This window comes from Sinocyclocheilus rhinocerous, unplaced genomic scaffold (assembly GCF_001515625.1).
Source record: "Sinocyclocheilus rhinocerous isolate Xijiao unplaced genomic scaffold, SAMN03320098_v1.1 scaffold5487, whole genome shotgun sequence".
NCBI classification, from domain to species: domain Eukaryota; kingdom Metazoa; phylum Chordata; class Actinopteri; order Cypriniformes; family Cyprinidae; genus Sinocyclocheilus; species Sinocyclocheilus rhinocerous.
This window is the reverse complement of record NW_015633463.1, coordinates 17,149-40,685: the sequence shown is the minus strand read 5'-3', so window position 1 is coordinate 40,685 and position 23,537 is coordinate 17,149. Positions and strand designations below refer to the sequence as shown.

The 23,537-nt window shown below is 36.2% G+C and overlaps 1 protein-coding gene across 4 annotated transcripts in view; it reads right to left on the bottom strand.

Annotated features, from left to right (window-relative positions):
* The window catches only part of LOC107744057 (G-protein-signaling modulator 1-like), a 32,802-nt gene that overhangs the window by 5,850 nt on the left and 3,415 nt on the right, over positions 1-23,537 (bottom strand). For 2 of the 4 annotated variants that reach the window (XM_016557526.1, XM_016557527.1), the window contains exons 1-11: positions 13,876-14,328; positions 8,616-8,837; positions 8,361-8,496; positions 6,818-6,960; positions 5,492-5,615; positions 5,230-5,345; positions 3,717-3,872; positions 3,522-3,630; positions 3,329-3,443; positions 1,645-1,715; positions 684-848 (exon numbers count right to left, since the gene is read on the bottom strand). In XM_016557526.1, coding sequence (XP_016413012.1) covers positions 684-848; positions 1,645-1,715; positions 3,329-3,443; positions 3,522-3,630; positions 3,717-3,872; positions 5,230-5,345; positions 5,492-5,615; positions 6,818-6,960; positions 8,361-8,496; positions 8,616-8,837; positions 13,876-14,027 — 1,509 coding nt within the window. In that variant the 5' untranslated portion in view covers positions 14,028-14,328. Of the gene's footprint in view, positions 1-683; positions 849-1,644; positions 1,716-3,328; positions 3,444-3,521; positions 3,631-3,716; positions 3,873-5,229; positions 5,346-5,491; positions 5,616-6,817; positions 6,961-8,360; positions 8,497-8,615; positions 8,838-12,024; positions 12,140-13,875; positions 14,329-23,537 lie in introns of those variants that run through there. The other 2 variants (XM_016557529.1, XM_016557528.1) reach the window with 2 other exon arrangements.

The window sequence follows — 23,537 nt, the reverse complement described above, 5'->3', positions numbered from 1 at the left end:
TGTAACGTAAGTTGATAATCATGAACAGGAAGCAGGAAATGATGCACACTGAAATATTTTCATATATTCCTCATCCTCTGGGAAAGTCACATGCACACGGATGCATTAGCAGCCGCGCAGCTGGTGTGTATTGATTAAGAGAGGAACACAGAAAGCCATGGCTATCAAGTGAAACCTTTAGTGTAGCACTTTAAAGCATAGATTGAATTAACACCCTGCAGACAGATACATCTGCACACTTACACTGTACTATTACTGTCACCAAAAAAAATTATTCATCTCATTAAAACACTGCTGTGCTAGCAACTTTCAACTCACCTAAGCAGTATATATCTAATATACTGTAGATAGATGGGTAGACAGATAAATAGACAGACAAATAGATAGATAGATAGATAGATAGATAGATAGATAGACGGGTATACACAGATAGATAGATAGATAGATGGGTATACACAGCAACTTTCAACTCACCTAAGCAGTATATATCTAATATACTGTAGATAGATGGGTAGACAGATAAATAGACAGACAAATAGATAGATAGATAGATAGATAGATAGATAGACGGTTATACACAGATAGATAGATAGATAGATAGATAGATAGATGGGTATACACAAATGGATGGATGGATGGATGGATGGATAGATAGATAGATAGATAGATAGATAGATACTCACTGGAGGTGTGACGTCAACAGTGATGTCATCCGTGTCCACAGGCGAGTCGAGCCACTGTCTTTCATCTGACGACTCACTATCCGCGTAACTTTTGCTTCTGCTCGACTTAGACAGCTGGTTCCTCGACCTCCTTGAAACACCATCAACATATGGAGCATCTTCATTCTGCCGCACACATCAGCATCACAGCAGCATCACATCAGCATCACAGCAGCAAAGAGGCGGAAAATGTCCAAAGCTTTTTGGAAAATTTGGAAACTTTCCATGATTTTTTGGAAAGTTTCAGAAAATATCAGGATTTTTCAGAAACTTTTGGAACGTTTCTGGGAATATCCCACCCCTTTGCAACTCTACATCACCATCACATCAGATACACATCAGCCTCATATCACAGCAGCATCACGTCACATCAAGATCACATTAGCCTCACATCAGCATGTACAGTTACAGTAAAGCAACACGTCTGTGTTTCTGCACATCCATGATTCTGCCCAGCGGGAAATGCTCCTGGATGAGAGTACATTTTGATGTGGACATTAAAGGCACAATATGTAAGATTTTCGTAATAAAATATCCAAAAACCACTTGCACAGTGTTATATATTTCATGCAGTTGTCTACTTACGTTATCCCAAAAGTTCCCAAGGATGTGTAAATCCAGAGAAATTCCGATTTTAAATAATGGCTCGTCCCATTCATTGTCGCCTATCAATGACGTAATATCCTTGTAGAAACTATGGCAACACACGTGTACAAAAATGCTGCAGTACAGTTAAACTAAATCCATTACGGCTGTCGCGAATAAAAGTGTTGACTGCAGCATTAAATTTAGATCTGCTCAATGTCGCACCATGATTCTTTTCCCGCCATTTTGTTCAAAGACTAAAAAAGATTTTGATTCAGGTTCACATCCTGCATGGCAAAATCCTGGTCACCCAATTAGATGTTGAGCATGTGAGCACCTTTTCAGAGCTGTATTTCCACAGGTCAACACTGTCCATGCTGTTCTTCTTGGTGAACTTGGGTCTGGCTCCTGTTGCAGAAAACAAGTAAAAGTTGATGACAATTATAATAATTATTAGAATATTATAATGTGTTGTGTAACAAGTAAACAGTGAAATCATACAGACATGCACAAAGTCAGGAGCCACTATATAATGAAATCTGAATTGAAGGGTTGAACACTACTGTCAGGTCGGGGCAAGTTCTCACTTTTATATTGGGGCAACTTGAAATTTTACCCAAATCATTCATTATAATTGCTGTTAGTCTAAAAAATGGTTAGATATTGCCGTATGTTAGCTTTCACAGTTTTGCTATTTATGAATTGTTTTGTGTTTCTGCATTGACTGACTCTTTAAACGTCTCTGAAAAGCTCTGTTTCAGTATGTCTTATTTCAAACAAAAGCATTCTTTTAAAATTGATATAAAAAATGAGCAGGTTTCCATTGGGAAAAGACCATATAGTGTTACTATGGAAGCGTGTTTCTGCCACTGAATAAAAAATTTTAAAAAAAGGTAACTGCGACTTTTGTATCTCGCGATTCTTACTTTTTTCTCACAATTGCGAATTTATATCTCGTAAATTCTCAGAATTGTTAGACGTAAAGTTCAGTTCTGAGGGGGAAAAAAGAAAAGACTTGACTGTTGAGTTTATCTCACAATTCTGACTTTATAAATCGCAATTGCATTATAAACTCAATTGCGAGATATAAACTCACAATTCTGAGAAAAAAGCTAGAATTGTGAATTTATATCACACAACTGTGAGAGAAAAGTCAGAATTGTGAAATAAAAATTTGCAATGACCTTTTTTTATTTTTTATTTAGTGGCGGAAACAAGCTTCCACACTAGCCCCACCACAGTCTTCTTTTAGTATTGAGATACTATTATAGTTTTTATTTTGAATTTTATTTTATTTTATTGATTTTATTTTTATTTCTTGGTTTCATTTTAATTTTAGTTTAAGTTTTAGTAGTTTTGCTATGTGTATACTCAGGGATTAAAGTTCCGTCGCTACGACGGATTTCCGTCAGTTCATAAAGACAGTCAACTTGCTTCATTCCTGAATGATTCAGCCGTTTGAATGAATCAATTGAATGAATGATTCAGTCATAAAAATCAGTGACTTGCCGCCACCTGCTGGCGGATTTAGTTTCATTTTTAGCATATAATTTCAGTTATTTGAATCATATCTCTGTATTCAAAATTTTATATTTAAAACATTAATCTCCACATGAATTTATTAATTTAATTGCACTCATGGTACCTCTGAGCCTCATTAAACGTCTGAAAATGTACCTACAAGCCACTTTTGTGTTCTTCTGTGCCACCTCTGTAGTACAAATTAATTTATTAATACTAATTTCATATGATTGGTAACTGAAATTATACGCTAAAAATGAAACTAAATCCGCCAGCAGGTGGCGTCAAGTCATTGATTTTATGACCGAATCATTCATTCAATTGATTCGTTCGAACGGCTGAATCATTCAGGAATGAAGCAAGTGACTGTCTTTATGAACTGACGGAAATCCGTCGTAGCGACGGAACTTTAATCCCTGTATACTGCAGGACGGGTGAAGTGTTTTATATGGTGTGTGTACTTGTCATCTACAGATACGAATCATCCGAGAGTCTGTTACCCTGCACTTCAAACTCAGATTCAGATGGCGAGAGATCGGCCTCCTTCACACCGAGAGCCTCTATCAGCTCCTCCACATTCATCCTGGCGGTCAGCTCTCCGTTCCTGTCCCCGATCTGAGAAAGCAAAGCACACAGTTACACACAAGCAAAGCAGGAGAGCCGCTGCTGGACGTGGAATCAGTCTGGCCTCACCTCTCTGGAGATGTCCAGGTGTTTCCGGGTGTAGTGCAGAGCCTGACGGTGGTTTCCCAATGACACGTAAGCGTTGCCCAGACTCCAGCAGGCCCGGCCCTCCCCGACCCTACCAGACCCACAGAACACGTTACTAGTTAAGAGTCGCGCTGATGTGAAGGTGAGTCTGTGTTTGTGTGCTTTCATGGTTCACACCTGTCATTGAGCTCCTGAGCGATGAGCAGGTGTTTGAGGTGATAGTCTATGGCACGTTCATACTCCTGCAGCAGCGTGTACGTGTTTCCCAGACTGTAACACGCTTGAGCTTCCATCACCTGATCCTTCAGCTTCCGAGAGAGCTGCAGAGTGTTCCTGAACAACAGAGCAAACCTCTGTGAAAGAAGTCTCTTCTGCTCACCAAGACTGCATTTATTTGATCAAAAATACAGTAAAAATTGTGAAATATTATTAAAATTCAAAATATCTGTTTTCTATGTGAACATGTTTAGAAATTTAATTTATTGCTGTGATCAAAGCTGAATTTTCAGCATCATTACCCCAGTCCCAGTGCCTAGATCCTTCAGAAATCATTCTAATACGCTGATTTGATGCTCAAGAAACATTTCTGGTCAGGATTCACAAATGAATAGAAAGTTCAAAAGAACAGCATGTATTTACATTTTTACTGTCACTTTTAAACAATTTATTGCGTCCTTGCTGAATAAAACTAATAATTTCTTAAAACAAAAAAAAACAAAAAAACTTTTACTGACCCCAAACTTTTAAAGGGGTCATATGATGCTGCTAATAAGAACATTATTTTGTGTATTTGGTGTAATGAAATGTGTTTATGCGGTTTAAGGTTAAAAAAACACATTATTTTCCACATACTGTACATTATTGTTTCTCCTCTAGAGCCGTTTTAGGTAGGCGTGGTTGACTCTTAACTTTTATAAAGAATATCTCTTTGGATTTGAGACTTTAGTCTTTGCAACTTTACAGGTCTTCTTTATGCACCAAGAGCTTGTAACACTCCAAAGAGGAAGGAAAAATTGAAATCGCATCATATGACCCCTTTAACCAGTAACCTAAAAAATAGTAAAAGTAGAAAAAAATAGTTACCTAAAATGGTAACATCTAAAAATTAAAAAAATTATTAAATATGGCTGTACCAATCTAAACACATTAATTTATACCAACAAATCTAGTTTTTATGAGTTAAAAAAAAGTTGAATTAAAGTGTGTGTATTATATTGTCTAGATAAGTAACATCTCACCTCTCCTCAATAAGCCTCATGTTTTTCCAAAATTACTTTTCAATTAAGTATAAAATGTTTTCAATGAGGAAAAAAACAACAACAGACTGCACCAATAAATACGTTTCAAAACATGTTCTGTATCAAGGTGTAACTGATCATATGTCTCTCACGTATTTGTGAGTTATACCATGCAATCAGAAGCACAAATACTTTCAGGGTAAATAATCCATAATGTGTAAACTACAACTGTGATGCAGCTGTTCACTTTTTTATTTACATTATTTTATTCATTCATTTATTTTGCTTATCTTTCTTTTGTGTGAGTGTTTCGTCTTGTTTGTCACAAGTTACATTTTCTGCCAATGCTCTTTAATGTTCTCCTGTTTATTGCATATCGCTTCCTTTTCTTTAATAAAAAGGCTGGTCACACGTGACTCATCCTCTAGATGGTGCTCTGTAGTCATGGTTACCTGTAATACTCTGTGGCTGCATTGAACTGGCCAAGGAAAATGAGAGCGTTGCCTAGGTTACTGTACGCTCTGCGCTCGGCGGCCTTGTCGCCAAATTCCTTTGCAATGGAGAGACGCTGGAAAAACAAGAAGGGACTGTGTGTTACTCTGAAAAACAGATCCCTGCTAACCTGAGCTGCTCTCTCAACCGCAGCAGAGAACATGTGAGTGCACACAGTTAGGTGAGTAAATGAGCTGATGGTCAGTGTTGCTTGGCTCGTACCTCTCTGTGGAACTTGATGGTCTCAACGAAATTACCCAGCAGGTAATGAGTGTTCCCGAGGTTACCGAAGGCTCTTCCCTGCGCTGCTCGGTCTCCCAGCTCCTTTACCAGAGAGAGATTCATCCTGAAACAGACAAACACTCATCTGCAATTCACTTTATTCAAGTTAAAAACACATTCATGTTTACCATTACAACATTGTGAAAAACAAGTGTGCTTTTAATTGTACAGAATGTGCACTTGTAGTGCTTCAAATCGTATATTTTTAAAAACTGTAATAATAATAATAAAAGGCCACTCAAGACACTTTCATGACTCCTTTTTAACACGTTTATAAAGTGCAATGTCAAAATAAAAGTTGTATTTTAAAGTACATTTTATGTTTTGATAATCTTTTTTTGTACTCTTATTTTGATGTTGACTAGCATACTAAAGCACATGTAAAGTACTTGATTATAATTGTAACTGTAGTGTGTTATTTGATGTTACTATTGAAGTTAATATACTGTACTTTAAGTCTACTAAATTGCAACTCCAATGCATATGTGTAATTACAAATCTATTTAAATACATGACATTACTTAAATATACAGTATGAAGTTTCAATAGAAATTACATTAAAGTAAGGCCTAAATTTAGGATTTGTGATTATGCATGTAAAATTATGCATATTTCCACCCATCTGGATTATAGTTTTAACATCAACTAATAAACCTAATGTGATGCATATTTCTCACTCATACATAAATGAAATAGGTCTGATCTCTGTAATTCTACTAGTAAACTGAATGTGTTCATTCTGATTCTAAGCCATTTGAATAAATGCATTATGAAAAATTGATTATGTGAATAAAATCAAATAAATGCAAATAGTTAATAATAAACTATGTTTTTTTTTTTTTTTGAGTGCAGAAATGACTGACAGGCATGCATCACGTTAAGTTTCTCAGTCCGTGTTAAAACTGTGTAATCCAAATTTGATATGCAATTGAAATACATAAATCTTAAACATTTGTGAGCCGTTTTTGATTTTGGAAGAGCAGATGTCCTTGTTCTCCATGTTTTCCTAATAAACGGACACACAGAGGGAGCTACTAATGACTGTTTGAGGCCGTTTGTCCTCCGTCTGACACCTCTGGTCTCTCGACGTCTCGTTTATGTGCCGTTTAACCTTCTGGATCTGCTAAGTGTCGCTGTTAATAATGAGCCGCGCTGCAGTCGGGCAAACAGGTCTCGGTGGGTTCTGCCTAATGATGCTCAGATGCTTCAGTCTGTGTGTGTGTGTGTGTGTGTGTGTGTGTGTGTGTGTGTGTGTGATGGGCTCACTCATAGAAAGCCGTGGCTCGCTGCAGCGTGTCTCTGACGTCAGGTGGAAGCTCTCCGGGATCCTGTGAGATACCCCACAGCTGCTGCTTTCCTTTGGCATGAAACATGTTCCCCATGTTATACAGAGCCCTGGCCTCGCCGACCTGCACACAGCAGCCGTTTGTTCACTGCTTATAGCTGGTTTACAATTGCATGTATTTTTTATTTCAACAGACCAGCAGACTCAACAGTACGGAAACCTTTGAGAAACATCACACTGGCTCTGCTCTGAAATCAAGTGTGCCACCTGCCTAGACAGCACTTTATAATCAACATTATGAGATACATCACATTAAAGAGGTGCAATGGCTTGCAAACGCTGCATTATAACCTTGTGTGCATAATTGTACTGAATGTGCACTTAAAATCTTAAAAACTATACTTTCAAATATTATAATGTTAATTAAATTAAAAGCCACTTAAGTGCACTTAGAGACACTCTCATCACTGTTTCTTAACACCTTTAAGTACACTATTAAAAAGTGCACTTTGTAATAATTGTCAAATTAAAAGTTTTACTTTAATGTACATTTGAAATCATTACGTTTTAATAATCTTTTGTCGTGCTTTAAATAAGTACACTTATTTAGTGCATTTAAAATACATTAATTTTAGTCTACCAACTTTAGTACATTAAAATATGTGTTGACTAACATACTAAAGCACATGTAAAGTGCTTGATTATAATTTGAACTGTAGTGTGTTATTGCGTATTGCATTTAAAGTTAATATATATTTTAAATGTACTAAATTGAAACTTCATTACAAATGTGTAATTACAAATGCATTTAATACATGACATACAAGCTTCAATAGAATGACATTAAAGTATATTTTATTACCATAAATGTTTGTCAGTACATTCAGCAGTACACTATATGTTGTACAATATACAATAGAAGTAATTATGTTGTACGTATAAATATGTACTTAAGTCCTAATTAAGCGGGTTTTAAATACTCTAAAGTTCAGCTAGTTGCATTTAAAATAAATTTAAACTACAATACATCATAATTTATTTGCATATATATATATATATATATATATATATATATATATATATCATAAGTACTCACTAACAGGTAGGTTTCACAATAGTTGCTCCAAACTAAGATAAGTTGCATAATGTGTATTATTCATGGTCAAGGCAATCCCAGATTCCAAGGTTTATGTTTACATTTTGCATTTTCCAGACGCTTTTATCCAAAGCGGCCTACATTGCATTCAAGGTAATTTTATCAGCTCAAGCATTCCCTGAGAATATACAACTGCAAATCATATTTGTGGTTTGCTTGATATCAAATCCATCAATGTGTGCTCCAGTAACACATTCAGTCTCCATTCAGCGAGTCGCTCAAACAACACAATAACCCTAATAAAGGTGATATTGACCTTGAGTGGCCACATCTGTACACTGTACGTCTAATGAATATTGCTCACAAAACTGCAAATCACTTTCTCGGTCTAGTCAGATCTAAAGAATTCCTGACGGTGGTTTTCTCACCTTGTCTCCTTGTTCTTGAGAAATGTCCAGGTGTCTCTGACAGCACACAACTGCTTCATCATAGCGGCCCAAAACCTTCAGAGTGTTCCCCAGATTCCCGCTGGCTTTCCCCTCCCCGATCCGGTCCCCGATTGTCCTGAATTACAATGCATCTCCGTTTATTTTCGTTGGACACAAACTTGCATGAAACTGAGCTCAAATGTAATTTCACTGCTCAGAGTGGCTATAAATGGCCGTCAGAGTCAGTGTTCTCACCGGGCGAGTGTGAGGTCGTGCCGATGGTACTCCAGGGCTTTGCCGTACTCCTTCAGGTAGAAGTAAGCGTTACCCAGCTGGCTGTAAATGGCACTGAGGGTCTTGAGATCTTCTGTTCCCACCTGAACAGCAGCTTCAAAGAAGGCTGTACCACCTTTAAAATCTCCCGCTTTACACAGTCTCTCCCCTTCCAGCGCCAGCTCCAGACAAGATGCCTCCATCCTGCAAACACAAGGCATTAATCAATGAAACTGATGGGCTTTCTCTGGGAAAATGCCATAATGTTGTCAAGTTTGGTGAAACGCTGAACACTGAACTGCACACTAACATGGCTGGACTTATTAAGACCTTTATTATTGACAGCTGGTGTTGATCATCCTCAGAAAGCAAATGAACATAAATGATTTATACACCTCAAAAAACCAGAGTCTTAATTTAATCAGAGCATTTTGAACAATGAACAGATATTAGGCTGTATTGAATCGAGCAACTACATAGATTCAAAGCCAATATGCTTGTCTGACTTTGATTGACCTCTATGAAACATGTTGAAAAATGCTAAAAAAAAAAGTGCAGTGACATAGTATCTGTTAGCATCACACAGAGCCTAACATTTAGCTTAGTAGGTGTTGTTTAATAGATGTGGGAAATGGCTGATATATTGCACATTATATGTTGACCCGGAGCTGAATGAGCTGTTATTGCACAAGCAGGAAGGAACAAAAACTTTGGTGCAGGACATCAGATGGTCATTATACTATAATGATGCCAGCTCTTTTCCATTATGAAAATAACATGAAAATAACATATGACATATCTTGTGGGAATTTTTTTGTGTGTCATTCAATGCCACAATGCATGTGTATTATATGCGATTGTGAATCCAGGACTGCAAATAATGTCAAAATAATCAGCCAAAAGTCGTTGTTTGGTTAAATTCATCTATAATGTCTAGATGACTTGATGCATTCTGTGTTGTTACCACATACACTAATTATATTTGTGCATTTGATGCTATTATCCAAAGCAACTTGCATTGCATTCAAATCTGTGCATATATAAAATAGTATTATTAGTATACTTAATACATATTACTATATACTATACAGCAGCATGCAGTATATAAAAATGACATGCACACATATAGGGAGATAGATAGAGAGATAGATAAATAGATAGATATAGTGTAATTGATTATTAAGTAATATAAATTAATAATAAATATAAATATGTAGACTATGATATAATACAGTATATCATTATAGTAGACGTATATTAATACTATATGTACAATATGCAATATAAATATGTTATATATTTAGCCTGTATATATGATTAACATAAATGAATATAAATGTATATAATATTTACTATAATATAATTAATATGTTCTTTAAAGGTTTGATATGTGTAGATGATTGAAAATGATAATGCACATGTTTCGATGATAAACTTTGGGCTTGATTGGGCTGCAGCCCATGGGCCCCGCTTTTTACCCATTTACGTTTGTTTGATTTGTTCAGTTATGCCAGTCAGAAATTATTAGCCACATTTCCACTGCACATGCAAGGGCTAAACAGGCCAGCCGGGGCTAACAGCTTCCAACTGCGACCTTCGAGGCCATAATCAAACAACATAAACTGGTATTTGTGATTATTTCACATAGAATTAGGACACACGTATTGAATAGTGTCTGCGCCGATTAATTTGATCACATTGCTACTTTAAACAGCTCAATTAAGCCTTTAGCCCAAAAGAGTGCACATTTAGAAAGATATATTATCATATGTTCACGCCTAAATTCTTTACAGAGGATGATTCTATATTATATTAATGTTCCACTAAATTATGCGATCTGACGAGTTTTGAGCGCTCTCTCCCGTCTTACTGCCATCACACAGTGGGGTAGAAATGTCTTCAAAATGATTTTAAAAATTGTCATTTAATGAGTTTCTGATTTTATAACATATGCCTTTGATGGACTTAGCCTATCACACAAACAAGAGTCCTGTTTTTCCGAATATCTGCACGATCACAAATGTACAATAAACAAGTTACTGAGTAACTTTCAGACATAAAATTCCATTTTGCTCTGTCAAAAAGAAAATAGAACAAACAGCAGAACCGCTGCGTCTCCGAGCAACACAGTGTTTTGTTCCTTAGCGTTACACGGAGCAGTAAATGATTCAATCAGGCTAAAAGTCATTTGCGAAGTTAAATGCATTAGCATTATAGCTTTTTAAACAAATCGGTTGATTTAAGGATTCAACTCACTCATTAAGTCACTTGCTGCCACCCACTGCTGGTTGTAGTATCATATTTTTAAAAAGTAGCTTATTTCATTTTTGCAATAATTTCATATTTCTACAATTAAATGTTATATTTAAACTTAACATTATCAACAAAATTCGGATTGAATTTATTGATTAAATTTAAGAATCTGACATAAGAGGACACAGATATGACAATACATTTTTAATACTAATTAGGGATGATACCAGTATCGGTATCGGGCCCGATACTGAGCTCCTGTACTCGTACTCGTACTCGTTAAAATGCCCCGATACCAAACGCCGATACCACACAGCATGTGATAAACACCATATTCAAACAAAGAAACACCGACAACAGAACAACAGACAGCAACCAACTAACATTATACATACCCTTTTGGTTTCTATACCCAATATTTAAAAAATGTACAAATGCAATAAAAATATCGGTATCGGTACTCGGTATCGGCAAGTACCAAAAATAAAAGTATCGTATCGGGCGAGTACTGGAAAAAGTGGTATCGGTGCATCCCTAATACAAATACATCTCTTTTTATTTCAGGGTTTTGATCTCTCAACTGAGAGAACACATCCTGTTTATTGTATTAACTATAATGACTATATTTTAATTTTTGTGTATTTTGTGTTACTCCATAATGATGTTCTAGTTGAGGGCATTTCTAGTGTATAGGTATAGGGCCCAAATATAACCTCTAGCCCAGGGCCCCAGGGCCCCCTGACACCCTAAGCACAAACCACATGGAATCTGATCTTTTCAGTTCTTATTTGTGCCACTTCCATATGTGGTACTAAATCCAATACAGGTCAGATGTTTTGCAATGCGACCGCAGTGTGAACAGTCAAATCAGAATTCATGAGTCACTTCAATGATTTGCAAACCCAAAGTTGTCAAGACAGTTGCGAAAGGTAGTCAGTGGAAGTACAGTGATGTGTCAGAACTCATAAGTATTACAGTGACAACTCTATATACAAGCAAAACATGAGGGTTCGTATCATAAAAGTTTCAAAACTCTCTTCTGTTACATCCTTGTCTTTATTTTTCATATTGCCTGCGCATAATTTCGCTGGCTTCTATGGCAGATCACACTATAAATAATAAACACATAATCGCTTACTTTATGTACTCCGTGTTTACTTCCGCATGACAGCGCGCTGCTCAAGTGTCGCCAAGTCCACAGTTTCCCCGCGGAATTGGGCTACTTTTTCATTGTTGCCGCAGGTTGTTTTTCAACTCTGTGGGTTAATGCAACCCCACAAATGCGATATTGACCCCCACACCCCCCTGGCAAAACCTGGCAACCCTGTTTGTAATGTTGTTTTGCGGGTCAGTTCAGAACCATGATCTGTTCACACAGGAAATCTGATATTGGCCACATTTCAAACAACAATGTGAACAGCTATACAAAAATAAAAAGCAAAATCGAAATTGAGCACTAAGGCTCGCAGTGTGAACGTAGTCTGTGTGATATTCAGCTTTGTTTCAATCAGTCTTCATTCTGATTATAGTTAAACACAAAACATATTTCCATCTCTCTCAGAAGCCTCACAGCTTCAATGGTCTGAAAGCAATTATATCTAGCCATACTTTGACAAGCTTTTGGCTTGGCTGCAGTAGAGCAAGAGAGAGATTTATTATGTGTTGCGGTCAAGAAAGTATTTTGGCTGGAGCAGTATGGGTTCACATCCACCTTTGCTTTGTTTCTTTCCTCTCTGGATCAATCTGCAATAAAAATAACACTTTAAGGGAAGAAACACCACACGATTTTTTACATTTTCTGAAATCATATGAGTGGTGCTTGACTTTTCATAAGTCGCCACCATGACAGTGTGACTCTATGCGGTTGCGAGGGTTGGTTCGGGTGGATTCTAAGTGGTTTCTTCCTGTCTGGTATGAAAAGAGACCTCCGTCTCAGTGATCTTCCGCTCTCTAGATATGGCTCACGTTCCTCCTTCAAGTGAAACTGGTGCATCTGATGACTTAGTGAAGTACCAACACAATTCTCCACAACAACACACATGATTTGACAAATCAAGCACGCTTCATTGTGTAATACTTTGGGTCAATGACCCTAAATGTAATCATTAGTATTGCATTTATTGATTAAGTGCTTGTTTCAATGTAGCTTCACAGTAATAAACAGGAAAATAACAGTGTTAATGTTGTCAAATTCATCAATTATGAAACAAATCCAATTATAGCTGTAAAGCAGCTCTACAAAAGACAATAGTATCATCATTCACATCAAGTCAGTTCAATGTTGATTCAATTTAGTTTGATAACAGTGTTGATGTTGCAAATTGAGTGTCATTAATCATTATTCAGCTCAATTCAATTAAAAATTGTAATTTAAATATACTTTAATATTAAATAATTAATATATAGAGAGAGAACGTAATAATATAATATTGTATTTTTATTATACGTATATTACAGTATATTATAATATAAATACTTATGTATAAATTATATTATATTAATATATAAGATCTGCAATATAAATAATTAATATATTATATTTAGCACAATATATAGTATATATAGTATAATTACAGGCTTGATATTTGTAGACTAATGATTGGAAATTAACATGCACATTTTCATGAGAAACTTTGGTTACGCATTCTCTCACAGTAAATGAGTTTCATGGTTAGGCCTGAAAATTAGACTGAATCGCGTTCAGGTGAGAAAGTGTTTAATGTATGTGTGATTTTCAGCTTGTTTCAGCCCTTCTAATACTACTGAATATGAATTGTCTTTTAAATCCCAGTAAAGGCAATATAAAAAAAGTGACGCTTGACTGAATAAAGAACACTTGCTAACTCCAAAATGCTGGTCAAAGTTGTCATTAAACAGACACTATATATGCATCTTTATACAGCATGTATTGCAAGTTTGTGCAGATTGATCAGCTCATTATTCTTCCTGAACTGGATTATAGGAATATCTATAAAGCATCCACGTGTACCTGCATTTAGGTTTGGTGCGTGTCTTCTCAACATAGAGCCTGAGCTCCTGGTTCAGAGGTCTCAGCGTGGCCTGTGGTCTGGGGCCGTGATGAACCAGACGACACAAGGCTATCTGAGCCCCACTCAGAGGAAACGCTTCAGTCGGCATCATCCACAATATACAAAAATCACAGTCACAAAACAACGCAACAAATCAGATGAGCAAGGTCAGCTACAACACCTGAAGATCTCAAGATGATGGTTCACAATCACATTCCACGAGTCCAGGTTAATAGACAATCGGATAGTTCTCAGATTTTCTCAGTTGGATCCATTGAGAAACATGCACACTGGACTCTCCAAAAGCACCAACAAAGTTTTTTGAAATTTCATAAAGTAACTGCTAGTTGACACTTCCTTCTGAACTCCAAATATCCATTGGGAACAAAGAAACCCGCATGAACGCTGACCAGCAGGACGACTGCTCCCGTGAGAGCTGGAAGCTGCCCTAATTCTCCTGAAGGACACCTAGGGCACAGGCCAGCTAATCCTGTTCCTGCTGACCCAAAGAGCTCAAAGGCAGGAGACGGCCATGACAAAACCTCTACAAATGCAGTCAGTGCACCAAAACATCTTTCAAAACTTTTATGAAAAAAAAAATCTGACTGAATGCATCTAATCTGCTTAAAATTGATCAGATGTTGGTTATAGACGTCTATGAAATATTTTGACCTCATGCTTTTTTTTTCTGTTTGGGCACCCAGGAAGCCCTTCGTGTTTCAGCTGACACAAACATGAAGCTCTTCATACAAAACCACCAGAATGATAAATCAAATGTCTCTAGAACATTTGCGGCATGACTGCGGTTTGTTAATTGCAAGTTACAAAGCAAACATATACTAACAGGGAACATTCTCAGAACTTTGGCTAACATTCTGGCAAGGTTCTCTTAAAATGTTGGTTCAAAGTTCATAATGTTCAAAACATTATATGTTCAGGAAACCTTTTTCTGAAATGTTTTAGTTGGACGTTAGTCCAAAAATGTTATGTTAAATGTTATTTTAATGCTCCCATAATGTTTGGAAAATTATAAAATAGAATTTTCCCTTAATGTTGAAATAATCAAGAAAAAAAAAAAAGATTTAGAACATATTTTTGTTAGCTGGGTATACAACAGTTAGTTCTGGTCCTTGAATCTAATAAATTTGAAAAATACTGATATACAGTCCAACAGAACTGTTTGTATTACTTTCTGTCAAGTCACCTTTATTTGGATAGCGCTTTATACAATACTGATTGTGTTAAAGCAGCGTTACAGTGTCAAACAGGAAAATAGTTTGTCAATAATACAAGAGGACAATAACAAAGAGTCATTTTTCAGCTAAAGTAAGTCCATTGATGATTCAGTTCAGCTCTCTTCCAGTAGTGTCTGTGCAATCAGTCAAGCGTCCCCAACTAAGCAAACCAAAGGTGACAGTGGCAAGGAACCAAAACTCCATCGGTGACAGAAATGGAGAAAAAATCTTGGGAGAAACTAGGCTCAGTCGGGGGGGCAGTTCTCCTCTGTTCCAGACGAAACCAGCATGGCATGGTTTAATTCCAGGCTGCAACACGGGTCTGTCTGTGCATTAGTGGTGGGGATTTTCTGCAGGTTACATGAGTGAGTCATTGAATCATTCGCAAAAGAGATTTGTTCAAAAACACTGAAATCATTAAGGAACGAAACAAGCTGCATGAATGAGTCATTGAATTATTCACTCACCCAATTTGTTAACAACACTATAAGTACCTTAAAATGAACAAATGTTTGAACTGTTGTATAAAAGCAATATCACATGATTGAGTGCTGTCTGTAATTACCTTCAAATGCATGCAGTATGCATGCAGTGCTCTTGCTCAAGTCATGTGTGATATATTGCTTTATTAGCACCTGCTGACTTTACATTGAAGTCTTTAGATCAAGCATGTGACTCACATTGAGAGCCTTAGCAGGTCATGCAGTTCAGAAAGCGCATGTCACTGAGTGCGCTCACAAAATGCCATCATTACCCTGACATGCACACGTTTGATCTCAGCAGAGTAAGCGTGTGTGAGACATCCATCTAGAGTCACTCCACAGTGTGTCACAACCTCGCTCTCTCAATTAAGTTAAAGGCCGAGATCCTGCATGAATATTTAATGCTCCACACTTTCAGTACGAACAACATCAAACGAGCATCTTCATCACAAAAGTTGAGGACACCAGATCTTATGTAGTGCTGAGAAATTGTAGACACTGTTTTAGGAATGTAAATAAATTCTGAATTCTAAAGGGGTGGGATAAATTTGCTTTGGTTGCTTTTCTTTGATTAATCAGACACAGGTCTACACAGCTGCTCATTCTAATGGTCTTGTGGATTATTCGCTGGTTAATCCCGAATTACAGTTAATGAGATTTGGAACAACTAGGATTAAAGAGGAGTATTTAGTAATTAGCTGAGTGCTCTGACATTATTACACTGAATAAAATAAGGTTATACACTCAATGACACAGTCACCAACCAGCAGCTCGTGACATATATCTGAATCTGAGGTGTTTGGAATTGCACACTATCAACTATTATTGAAAGTAGGTCTATGTAGTATGCTTATACTTTGAATACCAGGACTGTGTTTGCCAAAAATGTGCAGTACACAAGAGAGACAGGGTGAGGATGAAATCAGGTGTCACAACAGTGGGACAGTCTATAGATATATAGTCTATATATAGGTTTTGTTGCTACCAGTAATAGTATGCATACATACAATTTATAAAAACTAGTTTGCCGTATGTACAGGGTGTAGTGCAGTCAGCAGCACCCGATTTAGCTGCTAAAGAGTTAAAAAGAGTAAGGTCAAAGCCAAGGATACAAACTCTAGTGTACTAGCCAAGTAAAATACCTCCCCCGAGCCATCGAGCAGCTCACAGAGACAAAATGGACGAAAGAAAACAAAACAAAGGTATGATTTGCACTTCTAGTTTCCACAGGGTAGCCACAAGTCTGCAGTTTAATTAACTAAGTTTGCCTCAGATTTAGTGCTGAAATTTGGAAGGATTTTAAACTTCTAAAAATGTATGGATTATGTCTGGCCAAATAGGCCCACTACACATCTGAAAAAAAGTATAGTTGCAAACAAAAAATATAATTTCTAATTCCTGATTCTTAATAACGATACAATAATGTCAGCCTTAAATGTCAACCAGGTTATATCAAATGAACTATAACACATAACTCAACCCAGAACTCTCTGGATGGAGAGAAAAGAGAAAGCCACAGACTTCTGAAGAGCCATCATTCCCGCAGCTGAACCTGTCATGAACTGATCCGTTCATTCTGGCAATTACTGGAAAACAAAACAAAGGTATGATTTGCACTTCTAGTTTCCACAGGGTAGCCACAAGTCTGCAGTTTAATTAACTAAGTTTGCCTCAGATTTAGTGCTGAAATTTGGAAGGATTTTAAACTTCTAAAAATGTATGGATTATGTCTGGCCAAATAGGCCCACTACACATCTGAAAAAAAGTATAGTTGCAAACAAAAAATATAATTTCTAATTCCTGATTCTTAATAACGATACAATAATGTCAGCCTTAAATGTCAACCAGGTTATATCAAATGAACTATAACACATAACTCAACCCAGAACTCTCTGGATGGAGAGAACAGAGAAAGCCACAGACTTCTGAAGAGCCATCATTCCCGCAGCTGAACCTGTCATGAAACTGGAACCGTTCATTCTGACAATTACTGCATAATGAAGTGATTTGAGCTGTTTCTTACCATCAGTGTGACAGACTCAAAGTTTGAAGACAGGAAATTTCACCTCTCAAGGCACAGTGGCCCGTGTGTCCTCATGACCTACTACTGATATTACAACCTGTTCAAACTCTGAAGGCATCAACAGCTGAATCATGGTCAAGAGCCTCGCACAGCATAAGTAAGAAGCTGAAGTACAATATTGATGAACTCAGAACGCTAGAGCTTTCAGTTGTTTTCTTTATGCATCTCTTGTCATTAGAATTTTGGCATTTAAAATCTTTTTTGTTTATCTGCAAAGTAAAATTTTACTTTGCAGATAAACAAAAATGATGTTTTGCGTCGTATATATATATATATATATATATATATCTTTGCATTGCTCAATAGCTAATTACCCTCCTCCATCCCCAACTCCTCTTCTGTCAGTCAGGATTCAGCCTTCTGATTATCCTTTGAATCAGACTAATTCTAAAATGTGTACATAACATTATTGAACTTTAACGATATCTACAATACATTTATGTTGGTTCTGTTCTGTTTACCCAGGGGGGGGTTATCGCCGCTCTCCCTGCTCTCATCCATGCTAGGCTGCATGGATGCGCAGGGAGTTCTTGCCCAGAACGGAACCATACCGCCAATCCAAACTGTATGCTAATTGTCAATCATCTTGGACGATAGTGGTCCTGACAGAAATATATATATATATATATATATGCTGTATATTCCCAAACCCTAAATACCCTAAACTCAACAATATAAAACACATATCAAGCAGATAAAAGTACAACTTATTGCAACTCACCAAAATGCATGAAAGCAATACAAATGACTTGTGGTGCTTTCTCAGTCTTCTGAAGCCATTTGATATCATTATGTGAGGAGCAAAGTGAATCTCAAGGTTTAAACCACCGAATATGTTCCTGCTCTGTGAAGACTGTCAGATCTCATTCAAAAGATAAATCCGAACTGAACACAAAACACTTTTCTTTTTGTTTGAACATAAAATGTATATTAGAATAAAATCAGACCAGATTAAAATGACACCTCATTTAACAGCTCTGAAATCACCTGTAACCATGGCCGTACACACTAATGAGGTCCCTAGGTCCAGACCTTGGTATGTTTTCCAAAAAAATAAAAGTTGTGAAATAATTGCGTAATAATAACTGTACTTTAGTGCTGCAACGATATTGTACAGCGCCAAGATAACCGACCATGTCATCTGGGCTAATCATTTGTCTAACAGCGCTTGTCAATGTCAAAATGACTGAGATGGCCAATCAAATCAAAGGTGGGAATTACCATTACTGTTTACAGAGACAGAGTGTGAAGTAGCTAAATATTTAATATTTGACAAGTGTGTAACAATATAAATGACCTACAGTAATAACAACCTACAGTAATATCCAAGAATGCAAACAACACAGCTATTTTCAACATATTGGGCAAGATTACGAATGAATGTATGCATACAGCAAAATATTTGCAAATGCGTTTCTTTACAATAAATTCTAGTTCTTAAAATATTTTTCTTTATCCGTCTCCTCCTTTATTCCTTTAAGTTTCTATTTTTGACAAGAAACTCCCAAGTGTCTGTAACCTTTGTATATATGTCCATAGCTGCTCTGTGCTCAAAATTTAAAGAGATAGTTCACCTACAAATTAAAATTCTATTTTCATTCTGTTCCTATGATTTACCATATGACCCCAAACCCCCTAGCAAGCTCAGTTTTTGGACCTCAGTAGTTCTAAAACCCTGCATACATCCATGACTATAACTGCATCACTTGGAGAGATGAACTGAAAAATTGATGAAAACCTAAATTATATATGATTATATATAGCCTAAATTATAATGAGACATATTGGTCAATATAGCAATGCCAAGGGGAACCTTTAGCGTCTTAATAGTGATATGAAAAGTGCTTGACCATACTTCAGTTTTTGACACCTGCTGACTGAGGACAGGTTGGATATAACTACCAGAATACTAAACTTAAGTGTTATTAATTAATTAATCGATTTAATATGTAATGCAAAAGCAATAGTTGTTTTTCATCAGATATCATCTAAATAGCATGTTCCTTATTCATCACTATTACAGTTTAATGGGTTTTATAAAATTAAAACGTATTCTACATATACTAAGTTTATTTAAAATAAAATTAATGAATAAGCACAAGAACACTGACTATAAACAATGTGAAGTGATGATATTTTCTAGTCAAAACCATTAGTAGCCATTTTGATATGTCAAGGCCTATCAATATTTTAATGTGTGATTTATTACAAGACACAAAATGTTATGCAGTTATCAATTGAGATAAGTAGACAAATTCCAAACTTAATCATTATGTGACAAGATATGTAACAAGGTAATAACCAATAGTAATAAAAAGTAATAACTATTGGAACTTTACAATGCATATTGTAAATATTGGTCATAAAAACCCAAATTTGTTGAATGTGGGGTCATGCCGAGGTCCAGACCTCGGTATTTTTCCTAGGTGCACTTTGTGAAATAATTGCCTAATATAGTATTAACTCTTATTTGGTGCTGCAAATATATTGCACAGAACCAAGATCAAACTTAAGCCTCCTCCTCTGAGCTCAGCCGTCTGTCACGGTGACGGTCACCGCTCGTCAATGTCAAAAAATATTTGAGATGACCAATCAAATCAAAGTAGGCGGGCTATGTTCACAGAAGCTAGGGATAGCCGATACCACTTATTGTGTTTTCGATACGATACCGATATTTTTCAGGGCCAGTATCGTCGAAATCGATACCGATACAATACGATACTTCTAAACTGAACTTTTAAATGATGAAATTTATTAAATTATTAAATTACTAAGAGTAAAATGGGTAATGATAACCACTTAACTTTATATTTGAAACACATTTTAACATTGTAACTTATTAAGTTATATTTTTGTTTACACATTTTGTTTACTGTAGTGGTAACCATGGAAATCTACAAATACTATAGTTGAACTATGGTCACTTTAGTAAAACCATGGTTCATTTTCACAAGGGACTACAGTGACGGGCTGTTGCATGCATAAAATGCAACCTTTTTATTTTGACAGTGTATGATTTATATTAACATTACAGAATAGAACATTATCAGTATTATCTTTCAACGTTCAATTTAAATAAATGTAACTGCACAAACTATGTAGGCTACAATTTCAATTTGTTTATTGTGAAATAACTCAAACATATATGTTTTTCTGTCCTCTGATAAGCATTGTTCTGGGCTGCCGTTCCCAAAAGCATCAATGCTTTCTTATGATATTTTGGGAAACGCAGCCCTGTTTGAATGCACTGTCAGAAGTGAGTAAACGCTCTCCATGATTGATTGATTCTGTCTTGCAACATCTGCGTGTGTTCAGATGAGCAGGAAAATATCCTACACAATTATGCGCTAACATGGGTTATTCGTCCAATTCAATGCATATTGTACGCATTAATTTATTGTTAAATAAACAAAATCACTGGTAAATAAAACACACCTTAGTATCGATATTTTTGTTTGAGTATCGATACTTTCGATACTCGCGTCAGTATCGATATATCGATACTTCGGGATGATACGCCCATCCCTAGTACGCAACAACAGTAGAGCGAAATATAAAGACATTTACACTACAAAGAAAGTTTAATCGGTCATACCTTCAGAAGAGGAATAGCGCAGACACTGGACAAAGATAACTTTCAGTTGTGCACGCTATCAAATGGAAAGTTTAAACTTTGCGTCCAAACTGAGGTAAACTTTGCACATTCAGACAGCAGCCTTCCTCACTGACTTACCTTACGAAAATTAACCATGGTTTTACTATAAATAAAACCAGAAAACCATAGTTAAACTATGGCAACCACAAATTAACCATGGTTTTGCTACACTAACCATATTTTTAACCATACAAATGGTAGTCAATACGCCAAAAAAAACATGGTTACTACACTTTTACTGCAGTAAAACCATGGTTAATTTTCATAAGGGTAAGGGTTTTTCTTTTCAAAAATAGCAAAACATTTATTGAATATTTTTCTTCATCTTCCCTGTGTTGGTAACTACTAAACTTTGTTTTCTCTTCACCATACACTGAAAAATACCATATATATTTTTTCAGTGTATGGTGAAGAGAAATATATGACCTTGGACCACAAAACTAGTCTTAAGGGTCAATTTTTTAAAATTGAGATGTCTGCAGTTATCGCAGTTATCAATTGAGATAAGTAGACAAATTCCAAACTTAATCATTATGTGACAAGATATTAATAACCAAAATAACCAATAGTAATAAAAAGTAATAACTATTGGAACTTTACAATGCATATTGTAAATATTGGTCATAAAAACCCAAATTTGTTGAATGTGGGGTCATGCCGAGGTCCAGACCTCGGTATTTTTCCTAGGTGCACTTTGTGAAATAATTGCCTAATATAGTATTAACTCTTATTTGGTGCTGCAAATATATTGCACAGAACCAAGATCAAACTTAAGCCTCCTCCTCTGAGCTCAGCCGTCTGTCACGGTGACAGTCACCGCTCGTCAATGTCAAAAAATATTTGAGATGACCAATCAAATCAAAGTAGGCGGGCTATGTTCACAGAAGCTAGGGATAGCCGATACCACTTATTGTGTTTTCGATACGATACCGATATTTTTCAGGGCCAGTATCGTCGAAATCGATACCGATACAATACGATACTTCTAAACTGAACTTTTAAATTATGAAATTTATTAAATTATTAAATTACTAAGAGTAAAATGGGTAATGATAACCACTTAACTTTATATTTGAAACACATTTTAACATTGTAACTTATTAAGTTATATTTTTGTTTACACATTTTGTTTACTGTAGTGGTAACCATGGAAATCTACAAATACTATAGTTGAACTATGGTCACTTTAGTAAAACCATGGTTCATTTTCACAAGGGACTACAGTGACGGGCTGTTGCATGCATAAAATGCAACCTTTTTATTTTGACAGTGTATGATTTATATTAACATTACAGAATAGAACATTATCAGTATTATCTTTCAACGTTCAATTTAAATAAAACCTTAGTATCAATATTTTTGTTTGAGTATCGATACTTTCGATACCTGTGTCAGTATCGATATATCGATACTTCAGGATCGATACGCCCATCCCTAACAGAAGCTGCATAGCGTGAATCTCAACACAACACTTGAGTTAGTGGCCATTAAGTGCGAGATAAGATGGAAGTAGCCAAACAGTTCATATCTGACAGCTGTTTTACGATAGAAATGTTATACGACGGACAAAAATAATTAGGAATGCAAACTAATAAACTTGTCTAATTTCGCCATTTTGAATTGAGGTGATTCATGTAATGTGATTCGTAACAGTCAATGTGAGGGGACAAGCAATATTAACGAAGCCGTTTTCATCATATATTAGGCATATGATTAATAATGAATGGGCACATATTGTGAATTTATTCAACTTAATTACATAGCTTTCCTGGTAGCCTTCATTAAAGTAACTTGTTTAAAGGGGTCATATGATGCTGCTAAAAAGAACATTATTTTGTGTATTTGGTGTAATGAAATGTGTTTATGCGGTTTAAGGTTCAAAAAATACATTATTTTCCACATACTGTACATTATTGTTTCTCCTCTATGCCCCGCCTTTCTGAAACGCGTCGATTTTTACAAAACTAATCGGTCTGAAAAGCGAGGTGTGCTCTGATTGACCAGCTATCCAGTGCGTTGTGATTGGCCAAATACCTCAAGCGTGTGACGGAAATGTTACGCCCCTTACCATACTGTGATGCCCTGTCCGGCCGGAGCGACAAGACAAAAACATTAAAACCCATTATAAACGACGCATTTGTTGCATACAGTGGAGACATAATTACAG